This window comes from Dendrobium catenatum, unplaced genomic scaffold (assembly GCF_001605985.2).
Source record: "Dendrobium catenatum unplaced genomic scaffold, ASM160598v2 fragScaff_scaffold_185, whole genome shotgun sequence".
NCBI lineage: Eukaryota > Viridiplantae > Streptophyta > Magnoliopsida > Asparagales > Orchidaceae > Dendrobium > Dendrobium catenatum.
In genome coordinates, this window is record NW_021318647.1 from 100,371 (window position 1) to 112,985 (window position 12,615).

The window sequence follows — 12,615 nt, forward strand, 5'->3', positions numbered from 1 at the left end:
ACCAACCTCAGGAGAAGTTCGGGTTCGTGGTTCTGTCAATTTTCTTTTAGTTGTCTCCTTCTCTCTTCTTCAAGCCACTAATTCCTCTTGCATTCAAACCTTCATATTTTAGCACTCTTAAGTTGGGTAACAAATTTGAATTTAAACTTCAAATTAATTTGTTTCCTAAACAAGGATTCCTATTTTAGGAAAGTTTCCAAATAAGCCTTATTTGAATTTTAAATTAGAGTGGATTTAATTCAATCCTTCCTAGTTTCTAATTCCAAAACAAGTAACCCTTGATCTTTTCTCCACAATCCCCTCCCTTCCTCTTGAGACCGCCGGCCCCCTCTCTCCAATTTAATTTGGTATCTAACTAAACTTGCCACCTAGGAAAGTAAATCAATCTCAAGGTTATTCCTGCTGCGGTTCACAAATTCCCCTACAATATTTTCTTAGTTCCCTGCATCCAGAAATCTAGAAGTCTGAAATTTCCCCGCCAAGTTTCTGTTCAGATTTCTGGGCACATCTGTGAGTTGCCCAGGAATTCCATGGCCTTACAAGCTGCTGTCCAGCATTTCAGGATTGGGTAATTTGCTGTCCAGAATTTTCTGGACATAGAGGTGTGTTGTCCAAAGGTTCCTGCAGCCACCAACCGATGTCCAAACTTACAGGAAGGTCTAATCTTGGCAAAGGGTGAACTCTTTCCTTCTCTCATACCTACCTCATTGATCCTTGTGGTTTTGATTGATCATGTAAAATCTTGCAACGCTCCGCTAAAGCTCAGTGTTTAGTAGAATTGTATGAGAGATCTTTCACAGCACTGTTATTATTATTAGATTAGAAGTTTCTTGTTGAAACCTATCTCGTATGCAACTTCAAGAGTAATTGGTTATTTTGTGATTTTTTTTTTTACTTTTCGTAATTAACTTGGCCTAAGCTTGTGTTTATCACTCTTTTTTGTTTTATTTCATTGTTTAAATCACCATAAAGATTTAATTAACTTGCTCTTAATCATTAAGCGTGCAAAATCCTTATCTAAATCATAATTTCATATATGTCCTGCATCAATCTTCCTCTCAAATTGAAGATTATTGTATCATTTACTGTTTTTCTTGTTCTTTTACTGAATTGAAGAATTTGTTTTGTTGTTTTCTCTACTAAATTGGGAATTTCTGCATCAAACTTGCTGAATTTCTCTTCAGCAATTTCCTGCATGTTGTTGGTTGTTTTCTATCACTTTCATACACATACACAAAGGAAGCACCCAAGTGATTAAATTCTACATTCGGTGTAGTTTATCCCTTTTCAAACTAGGATTAAACTAAAAAATTGGAACCAACTTTATACATGCCTATGAAATATGAACTTTTGTGCTTATCCCTACTAGCCTCAAGGGAATGATCATTTTAACACATGTAAGCTAAGGTTTTTATTACATTCAACTTAGAAGCTAAGGTGTAGACTCAGAGATGATTGGATAGGCATTAGGGCACATACCTGTTATAACCATAAATAGATCAAATGGAAAACATATTTCAGTTTGGTTGGGATAGATCCACTTCGAAGAAATGAAGAACCAATATGGCCCAACTATCATCTCCTAAGCTGACATGGGTATTGACAGAGATGATTGGATAGGGCATTAGGGAACATACCTGTTAGAACATAAATAGAAATGGACAACACATTTCAGTTTGGTTGGGATAGATCCACTAAGAACAAATAAAGAACCAATATGGCCCAACTATCATCTCCTAAGCTGACATGGGTATACATGCAAGCTCTAGTAAATTTGAAATCTATTTTTTGAAAATAATGAAGAATCAAATTCTTCTCAGTAGTTCTTTGGGACAGATCAACATTATTACAAAATGATGAGAACCCATATATTTTATTACCTTTCGCTTTGGCTTGTTAAGAGTGGGAATATGGGTTCGACATCAAATTTGAAGGTGCAAATGCGATTATGCGACTTTAGCTTTGAAGCAAAGGAGAAGATGCAACTTGTGAGATAAGTAGCATCTTTAGCTTCATTTTTTAGATCTTTGCTTCAAAGCGAGGGTGAGACATGATGCGAGATCAAACTCAAGGGTGAGATGTGAGATTGACTTCAACGAAGGTTGAAATGTATGATGGACTTCAAATTCGAGGGTGAAACAATGTCGCTTAGGGCTATGGATATGCTGAGATACAAATAGGAGATCAAACATATCTAGGGAAACTCCCATAAGAAAATGAGTCTCAATTTTGAATACTAGCTCGAGATGTGTCATGTTATATCTAAAACATGTCCCCCTTTGTGTCCTACTTAGTTGGGTAAGTGTTGGAACTCAATTTTATAATAAAAAAGCTCTAATATAGTATTGGCTTGTTAGATATGTGTCGGCGCAATGTTCGTGTGTGTAGCAGTCTAAACTATTAACTATCAAGATATTGTCCTCTTTGGCCTAAGTGCCTCACGGATTTATCCTATTGGTGTAACTTCTCAGTAGGTTACCCATCCCAGGATTTCTCTAGGATGATCACACTTAACTACGCAGTTTCTTAAATGAAATTCCAACAATTACATCAAAGGTGCCTCGATGTTTAAGAGTTTAGCTTCTTTTTTCTGTAGGGGTTTTATAATCTCCCCGCTTAAGTAATTGACGTCCTCGTAAGTATCGCTATCCCATAATCATCCATCAGGCAGACATGATTTTAGAGGTGACACCTACAAGTTCAAGTGATGACTCCTACCACGTAGCACTTTGTCCCATACAGGGTTCAAGAGGTGGCTCCCATGGTGTAGCACTTTGTCTTGTATGACACTTAGTTCCCATCTTCCGGCTGGTGTATTGCTCTGATATCATTTGTAATCGACCAAGCTCTTAACTAACAAGATATTGTCCGCTTTGGCCTAAGAGTCTCACGGTTTTGTCCTATTGTTATAACTTTTCAGGAGGTCACATATCCTAAGATTTCTGTGGGTTGAGCACGCTTAACTGAGGAATTTCTTAAATAAAATTTCAACCATTACACCAAAAGGCGTCTCGATGTTTAAGAGTTTAGCTTTTTTTTTTACTTAAATATGTATTTATTTTCCAAAAATCATATAATAAAAAGTATTCTTCCGATTTAGATTATGAGGCATTACAGTGCGCACCACAGACACTACAATCATTTGGAAGTGTTCGTGCTTCATAGGATGGGAGTCTGCAAGGCATTGACGTTTTAGTGGGTTAGAGGTTTCAAATCTTATTTTGCAATTAGTGAAAGGAATAAGAAAAAATATGCCAACACTTTCCAAGATTTAACATGCTTCAAGCAATGTGCTGTTTTTTTATTTTCGCTTTTTGTCTTAAGGAATTTTCATTCTTGCCTTATGTTATCTGTAACTTTGTTTGTGTTTTTTATTTTTCATTTGGTATTTTGTTGTAATTGCCTCATGATGTACTTATATCTTTATTGATTATTATATTGTGCTTTAAAAAAAAAAATAAACTAACCTTGAATAGTGACCTATACTAGTGCTAGTGTAGCCAATACTTAGTTGTCGTATTTAGACTATTTATATTTGGATCTTCACCCCGCAAGTTTCAAGAGCTTTTACCAAACAAAGATCCTTTCTTTTACACCATCATCATGTTGGTATTAGATCCATTGGCTCCAATGAGTGCAAATTGCAAATAGCTTGAAGGCACAGTAGGGAGCATTTCAACATCAAGGCATCTTCCATGCAAGTGGTACTTTGTTTTTATTCTTTGGGTAAAATTTGCAATTTTACATTGCCTCTAGTTTCCTTCTTGATTGGTAGATAGAATAGTACTTTGAAATGTTGGAATTGGCATGTTACTTGACAATACACACAAGTTTAATTTATTTGTCCTCATAGTTGTGAACAACACCAGCATACCAAGCCCATCTCAACATTAGATCCATTCATTGGAGTTACTTAATATGAGGACTTATTCCACTTAAACATAATCTTGATCCAATCTTGTGGATGTATTGTAATATACAAAGTTGAAATTATATTTTTGTGTGTTTGTTTTAGGGGCTATTTGGCAACAAGTAGGATTTAACTTTAATAGGATTAATAAGTCCTAGTTATATTAAATCCTAAAAACTGCTTGGCAAGATAGTTGTTAAATTATGTGAAACTATTTGACATTGTAATCCAGGATTTAAGGAGGTTGGTTCTTTTAAAGATTAAATTTAATATGTTTTGAATTTAATGTGTTAAGTACGAGTTACTAATTAAGTTCAATTTAGTTATGACCAATAACTTATAATGATAAATAATATAATCTTAAGCTTGTATAGTTATCAAATAATTTAATTAATAGTTTAATTTGTAATTATAGTTCTAAATATCTAACTACTTATTTAAGTGTTAATTTAATAAGTATTTAATATTTAATTATATTGATAATTGCTTAATTAATTAGTTTTTTTAAAATAACTATTTATGGAATTAGTACTCCTACTAATGATTTTATTAATTATTTAAGTATTATGTAATAAGATTTAATTATTAGCAATACCATTAATTAACTCATTAATCATTTAGACATTCTATTGCTAATTAATTATTTAATTATCATTTACAATGTTAATTATATAATTAATTATTCTATTTCAAATTCTTAACCAAAAGCTAATTATATTAATTATTAATTATTAATTATGCAATTAATTATTTAATTAAGATTAAATAAAATATTTAATTACCTTAATAATTTTTAATTAATTTTATTAATTATTAATATTTTAAATTATATTAAGTATGCTAAATTGGATTAATTGGATGGAGGCCTTCTAGGGTTTGCTTTTCATGTCCATTTCTTCATTGTTGTTAGCGTATTGCTTTTCCTTATCACTTTTTCTTCATTGCTGTTTCGACCTTGCATGCTTCACGTGAAGCAATGTGTTGAAAGAGTCGGTAAAGAAGCTTCTTTGCCTCCTCCTCCAACGACATTGGAACGGAAGTCTCATTGGGAGCTCGCACGCTCGCTGTGAAGGTAACCATCTTCGCCTCCTCCTTCAAGATGGGAGCTCGCTCGCTTGTGCGGGAAAACTTTGCAAATCTATAAATCCTGCTAAATCCGCCGAACTATGGGTTTAGTAATTTCCATATTTACGCCGTAAAACCTTAAATTCAGGATTTACGATTGATTCAAATTTACTGCACACTATCAATTTGTTTAGTACGATTTACAACAAATCCGACATAAATCCTGCTTAAATCCCGCTACCAAAAAATTACTTATAATAACTAATCTTTTCTTGCTTGTTATTACTTTTGAATTAAAGTTGCTAATAAGTGTTGCACTACTATTTTTTTTTTTCTTCTTCACATAAACATCTTACATAAAGAAACCTAAATTTTTTCCTGAATCCTTACTAAGGGAAAAATATATCATTGATTTGTTTGAGTGTTGACTAAAAAGGCTTTGTCATGAAGACCTAAATTTTCTTAGGAGAGTTTGGGACTAACATATTCTATTGTGGTCCTCTCCTCACAAAGAAGTTATTTTTGGCAAGCTATCTTCAATTCAGCAAATATATTTTTCATAGTATATATTTTTTGCATTTTCTTTAAGCACTAATGCATTCTTTTTCATTTTATTATGTTACTAAAATCAATAATCATTTGATTAATTTGAAGAGTACTAAGAAAAAACTAACATAAATTTGACACCCTTAAAAATTCATTTGATAACTTATAAATTCATGATGACAAACCTTAGGGTTTAGGGCTGACATTTTAATAAACAGGTCACGAACTTTACCTATTTCGTATGTACTCCTAACAATCATAATCAACTTAAGGAAGAGCTATTACATAGAATATTGCAAGTTTAACGAATCTACCCTCGATATGATTTTTGGACCCTTGATGACCCATAGTTAAGATTAAATCCCCAACTTATGATTATAATCATGGCCCAGACATGTTCTTAAATTGGTTAGATGGTTCACTTTCTTGGATGACATAATTCAGATGATCACCAAAGGATTCATAAGATTATTAGAGGGCTAATTTTGTCAATTTGAAAGTCATAGTTCATGCTAAGATATGCTTGTATAATACGTTAAGTTAGGGACAAATGAATTTCATAACTACTTTAACCTAGGTTGAGATGAAAGAACCGTTGAAACCAAAATATTTTCCTTGGTACTATGAGAAACACATGCATAACCCTATATCTACAATAGTGCTTCTACTAACACTTAACTACAGATAATTAATAATAAAATCACTAACAAATTATTGAATAATTACAACTTTTCAAATGAATTATCTGGTGTCGCATAATCCTATATCTACAATAGTACTTCACAACTATTTTAGGATTTTTAAAATCCCAACAGTTGAGCTGAATAAATCTCCAATCTAAACTTTTTCAAATTAACAATAATAAAATAATGCACTAAAATATACCTTATAACCTTCTTTACTCTATGACTTCAAAACTTCCTCTCACTGCTCTTGCCCAAAGTCTTTCTCTTTGGCCATCCACGGATTGGAAACCCTAGAGTCTGTAAATACTAGTTATGTACTCTTATTTTGATTATTAACGAATAAAATCATTTTGTTCTTGTGCAAAACTCTTGTGGAAAAATATGGTGGAAGCGTACAACTTGGAGAGGCTTGATATAATCCAAAACCCTAAACCCCCATAAACCAAGCTGTAACCACTTTGACTAACCAATTCTAGCACTAGTCTAGCAACACTGAAGTTGTCATATTTGGATCTTCACCATCAAAAGATTCAAGAACCTTCGGCAATCAATTCCTCTCTTTTACACATCCATCTATGTGCTTTTTACAAATACCAAAAAAGAAAATATTTTGGTGTATATTATTTGTAAATAATCCAATTCTAATGAGACTAATCCTAAAGCAAATGAAAAGTTAAAGTGATATGTTCAAAGATTAGAAAATTTGGAATTTGGAAACTAGCTGAATAAATGTTGCGTTATGTTACATAAATTTTTAGTGAATGAAATGATAATGATTATTTAATAATAAATGATGATTAAGTAATGCCTAGCTGAGCTAGGTTTTATATCTTTTGTGCATAAAAATTTGTAAATAATGATAAATATAGCAGCACCAATCCTAGATTGTTAAAATGAAGTTATGTGAGTGATATTGTGTTAAGAAAATCTCATGTAAATTCTAGAAGAGAACTCTATGAGTAACTACAAAATAGTATTCACTGTCATTTATTTGCGTGTGAAATAAGTGAAAATGTTAAGATATTTAGTGGTTAAAAAAAATTAGTGTGAAATTATTATATTGAAAAGTGGGGAGTAGCACCCACTATAGAGAATTTTATGAAGAGATATGTTCATGTGATTTGAGGATGTACAACATATAACAGAACATGTGCTATTAAGGTAAATTTTATCAATATTTGTTAAATGTCAAGGAAAATATGTAGACAAATATAATGTAGTAAAGAGTTGTGCATAAGTTTTATGTGAACTATAGTTGCCACGACATGCAAGGCTATGCAAAATCAATGATCAAGAATAGTTATGCTGTGGTGACCAGCTGGTTGATCTCCCTTTAAAATGCCGATTATTTATTTTTCTTGTTCAAATACTTATTTGACAGATGGGCTCATTCATTTCTTGTATTTTGCTTAAACAAATATTCCGTGTGGTTGTCATGCTTGCAGAACTCGGTAGCTATATATAGATTTGGTTTGACAATAACAACTTGTAAAGTTTGCTAGGAATCTCTCTGGAATACCTATTAATGCATCTTTCATGCTGGTACTATGAAATTTTAAAAGCTCTTCAATCTGTTTAACTACACAATTCCATTCTTCTGCCTCTTTAATCTTGAAGTCTTTTCTATCAACAGGAGGCAATAGTGTCTATCACCTTCAGCAATAAAAGTTCTAGATATCTTTGTTCGGGAGGGAGCGGCCGTGTTGTTAGAATATGGGATTTGCAAAGAAAACGTTGCATCAAATGGTTGAGTGGCCATACAGATACCATTACAGGGGTTATGTACAATTGCAAAGATGAACATCTAGCATCTATCAGTATGAAGGGAGATCTAATTTTACACAATCTTGCTTCAGGAACCAGGGCTGCTGACTTCAAAGATCCATTTGGGCAGGTAGTTTGATTGCTCATGTGAATATTATTGTACATGCTTCATCATATTAACTATGTAAGAAGAAATTGCTATTAAACTTGTTTCTCTTATCTGTAGTGATATGGTTTCCTAGTTTTTTTATCCCTTTGGTGCTTTAAAGCCAGGTATTAAGAGTGCTTGATTATTCTCGACTTAGTCGGCACATTTTGGCCATAGCAGGTGATGATGGATCCATACATTTGTGGGACACAACAGGTCGTGCACCGAAGGTTTGTAATTCATATTAAACTACACTGTTTTCTTACAAGTTGAGCTATTTACGACCCTTGCACTGTATGTATAAGTTATGTACATTATTCTGATTCTCAATGGAATTTGAACGATAGTGTGGCATAATGCAGCTTGCATTTTTGTTGTTATAGATTCCATATGTTCACTAGAACTACTTAGCATAAACACATCTCTACCCCTTTAGCCTCGAAGGCAATTTTCATATGATGTTACTATTGACTTCATGTGTTGATGTTGCTTAGATGGTCTAGGTTTTCCTTCTGTTTTGGATTGTATTGTCTATTTTTAAAGCTTAACAATTATCTGATTAATTGGGTTGGTAGCATATATTATATGGATTATGTTAATGACTATTCCAAAATGACTTGTTGCTATATATATATATAGACAGTTTCACTAAATGGTGAGTGTGCTCTGTTACTGTTATGCATATTTATATTTCTTTCGGGATGGATAGAATGTACTAGAGTTTTGAAGTAGATATTAAGGGCATACTTTCAAAAATTCAAATGGATTAATCCAGACATATATACATATATGCATTGATCCACTTCCCTCTAATATACAGATACCATCTTCAAAAAACTTTGAAGTGCAGACCATCAACATTAACATATAATATTTAAGTTCATGAAATTTATCCAATTAACTTTCTACCGGACTCCAAAAACAAATAAAAAATAAAATAAGAAGTCTTTTTATGAGGTCTTAATTCATGCACAAAAAAAAAAATGAAAGAAAAAAACGTAGGAGCTCAGCATCCATGATCTAACAAATCTGTTAAGCTCTGATTTTGTTACTCCCTTTTCTGTATATGCTTTTTCTTTGTAAGGAACATAACATCTGTCAAGGACTTGGACCTGTGGATCATGACGGTCAACAGAATCCTGAAGTTAATGAACTTTGCTATCTTTTATATTTAATTACTACAATTAATTCCATAACTGCGAAAGTTGTAAGATGTCTGATTCAAATTTCCACTTGAATAAAAAAAAAAAAGATGGTGGAATTTCGAAGGTCTTTTTTATTTTAATAAAATATATCCTTAATAAACAGATGTTCAAATCTTATACTTGTTTGTTTCAAATAAGCAGAGTACCAAGAAGCCATGAAAGGCTTGTGGTTTTTAAAAGTGCATTTTGATCTAAGTTTTTATTTTATTTGCGGTTGCTTGGCGGTCATTCCTGACTGGATTTATATTCTTGGCATCTTTGTTGAAGGTTTCTTGGTTGAAACAGCATTCTGCTCCAACAACTGGCGTTTGCTTCTCTCCATCTAGTGACAAGGTTGTTTCTTCTTTTAATTAATCATTTTACTGTTTTTAAGGGAAAATCTTTCATCATGTATATGAACCCATTGGGATATTCAGAATGGGGTTCATTAGAAAAAGAATTTTTATCTTTATGTTGTTTTAGATTATGCAGAAACATATTTACAGTTACCTGCCTGACAAATTTTCATTATTACAGATAATTGCTAGCGTTGGTTTAGACAAAAAGTTGTACACATTTGATTCAGCCATGAGAAGACCCACATCTTGTGTTTCATATGAAGCACCTTTCTCTTCGCTATCCTATAGTGAAGATGGAAATATTCTGGCTGCCGGGACAAATGGTGGACTTATAGTATTCTATGATGTTCGGGGGAAACCTCAACCATTCACAATCCTTCATGCTTTCAATAGTTCCGAGGTAGCATTCTCCTTCAGCATTTTTGCTTTAATAGATTATAAATGCTTGATGCATCCTATTCCTGTGCTTGCAAAGTCTCACTGCCTGCATAGGATTAATCTCCAAGATATCTGCTTTCAAGCCATGGTAAAATACTACTTCAGGGCTATTGCTAAGAAGCAGTGGGAATGTACTCCGTCTACAATGCCTGTAAACTGTTAGCATTTTGTGCTTGGTTGTTTGCAATGCTCATCCTTCTCACCTGCTTGTCTTTTGTGGAACCTTGGGCTAATGCCTTGAGTTTATTCTTTTTCCTTGTGGCGTTTAATGTTTATTCCTGAAGTTTAGGAATTTACTAGTTTTGGATGGTAATTGAACATTTTAGTCAAATTGACAATCTCTTGTATCTGTGGTTGCTTTTCAGATTGTAGAGGAGCTTGTTTTGTGATTCAATTACCATACTTTAAAACGTAAAAACACGTGAATAATACTTCGGCATTGAAAATTCTATTATTTCTAAAACCTGTAATCTTTTCCTTGTTTGGTAATTCATATTCATTCTTTTCATAAAGATAATGAGAGGGCAGTACTATGAGTACTGCTTCATATTGGATTCTTCTATTCAACCCCACTTAGAGGGTCTATCTTTTCTAGCATTTTTATCAGGGTCTTGTTAACTAAAACACCATGGATTTTGTAATGTAAATTATCAAGGTGAAAGTGTAATGCTCTTACAAGATGAATTAAGAGAAATTTTTCTCAACAAATTTGAAATATTTTATTATCGAGTACGGTATAGGAAATTATATATTAACTTAGATGTTATATATTATTTCACTATGAACTCAATTGCGTAAATTTTGAAAAAATTTATGTTCCAATAGATTTTCCCTTATTAAATATATTCATTGAATTTGATTGATTTTATTTTGGGGTGCAGGTTCCTCAGAAGGGCAAGTTTTCATGATTAATTACATCCCAATAATTTTTGGCATTTGGAAAAAACTTCTGATTGAAATAGTGGATTATATTTTTTAGATCAAAATATTGGCTAATATTTTTATAGGTTTCAAATATTTCATTTCAAATATTTAATCTTGAAATTTCAAGGATGATTGAACTAGCTTTGAATTGGTTTCATAAGAAAGCCAAATGATAAATGGTAGAGTACTTGATTTTGAGAAAGTCAGAGATACTTAATGTTTTCATATCTTAGGTTTTATATTTGAGATTGAATTTATGTTTAAGTTAATCATTTTATTTTGAAAGGTTGGATCTTACATTTCAACAACATAAAGTTATGAAAATTCCCATAAAGATGAGGATTTATAATATAACTAAAAAAACATTTTCCTTAGATCCTAGATTTAATACGAGAACATAGACTGAATCTAAATTTAACAGAAAGCATGAGACTTATAAACTTAAAACATCACTAAAGGGGTCTTATAATTTTTCCTGGAAAGGATTGGTAGCTAAATGCATCTAAACGCAGTTGAAATCATGTGTCTTGGTCTCAATGTAATTGCAAGATATGATTGGCTATTTTGATTTCAAGAAAAGGACTTGTAACTTCGCCATTTAATCTAAGATGTCTGACCATGAGGAATATATATACTGACTCACTAAAACGAGTTCCTTTAGTTATCTAGTTCTTACTATGAGAGTTTTACTTCTATATGATTGACAAGGCTGTGCAAATGATGTTCATAAGCCAGGATAATGGGTTTAGTGTTGATTTTTATAATCATACTCTTATGGCTAAGCAATTAGTCAAATATGGGATTATATTCCTCCATTAGGAGGCTTTTAATTTGATTTTAAAATTTTAGCTTATTTTTTATAAGCCATGCAAATTTTGAATAAAAATACATTACCTTAGAGTCGAGTTGAATGTTGTTTATATTTTATGGGTAGAAAATTTATTCTTGTGAGCCTAACACGCAAGCATGCTTAGACCGTCCTCATAAAAGAAAAAATTTAGGAAAAATATACAATTTTTTGACGCAGCCAAAGTAAACACATAATCACAATACAACAATCAACCAAAATAATAATAGAAAGGTCAGGTGTGGCTAGGTTCACGATACTATCCCATAAAAAAGAAAAGTATAAATTGCAACTGAGCTTTCTTTCATGTACAACCATGCCTTGATCTATGGACTCTATCTGTGTGTTTTCAAAGTTCGACTTTTGATCCATTCAAGGCCTCACTTTGAGGTTCATCCTACGTTTGTTGTATTCCAGAGGCTTATATAACTTCATAATCTAAAAAATACATTTTGGAAAAGAGAAAACTTAACTTTCCTACAAAATAAATATTAGGGTACATGTATATTTAAAATCCCTACATCAAACATTCATAGCCTGATACAGATGGTGTCAAGTTGATTTCATCCCTTATTGGCCATGCCTACTTAAGGCTTAAACATTTATAACAACACCTACATGCAAAAGCTATTAGATTATGATTTTTAATTTGTTTAGGTTAGAGTCATGTAGTTGATTAGGGATGAACTTTGGCTTTGAGGCCAAAGGGAAGATGAATACTTGCTTGTTTGAGTCAAGCAACTA

At 32.4% G+C, this 12,615-nt stretch overlaps 1 protein-coding gene across 4 annotated transcripts in view; it reads left to right on the forward strand.

The window, feature by feature from the left end:
* LOC110099460 (protein NEDD1) overlaps positions 1 to 12,615 on the forward strand; it is a 31,943-nt gene that overhangs the window by 11,813 nt on the left and 7,515 nt on the right. For 3 of the 4 annotated variants that reach the window (XM_020826613.2, XM_020826611.2, XM_020826612.2), the window contains exons 4-7: positions 7,841 to 8,101; positions 8,245 to 8,349; positions 9,592 to 9,657; positions 9,841 to 10,062. In XM_020826613.2, coding sequence (XP_020682272.1) covers positions 7,841 to 8,101; positions 8,245 to 8,349; positions 9,592 to 9,657; positions 9,841 to 10,062 — 654 coding nt within the window. Of the gene's footprint in view, positions 1 to 7,652; positions 7,750 to 7,840; positions 8,102 to 8,244; positions 8,350 to 9,591; positions 9,658 to 9,840; positions 10,063 to 12,615 lie in introns of all 4 variants that reach the window. The other variant, XM_020826614.2, reaches the window with a different exon arrangement.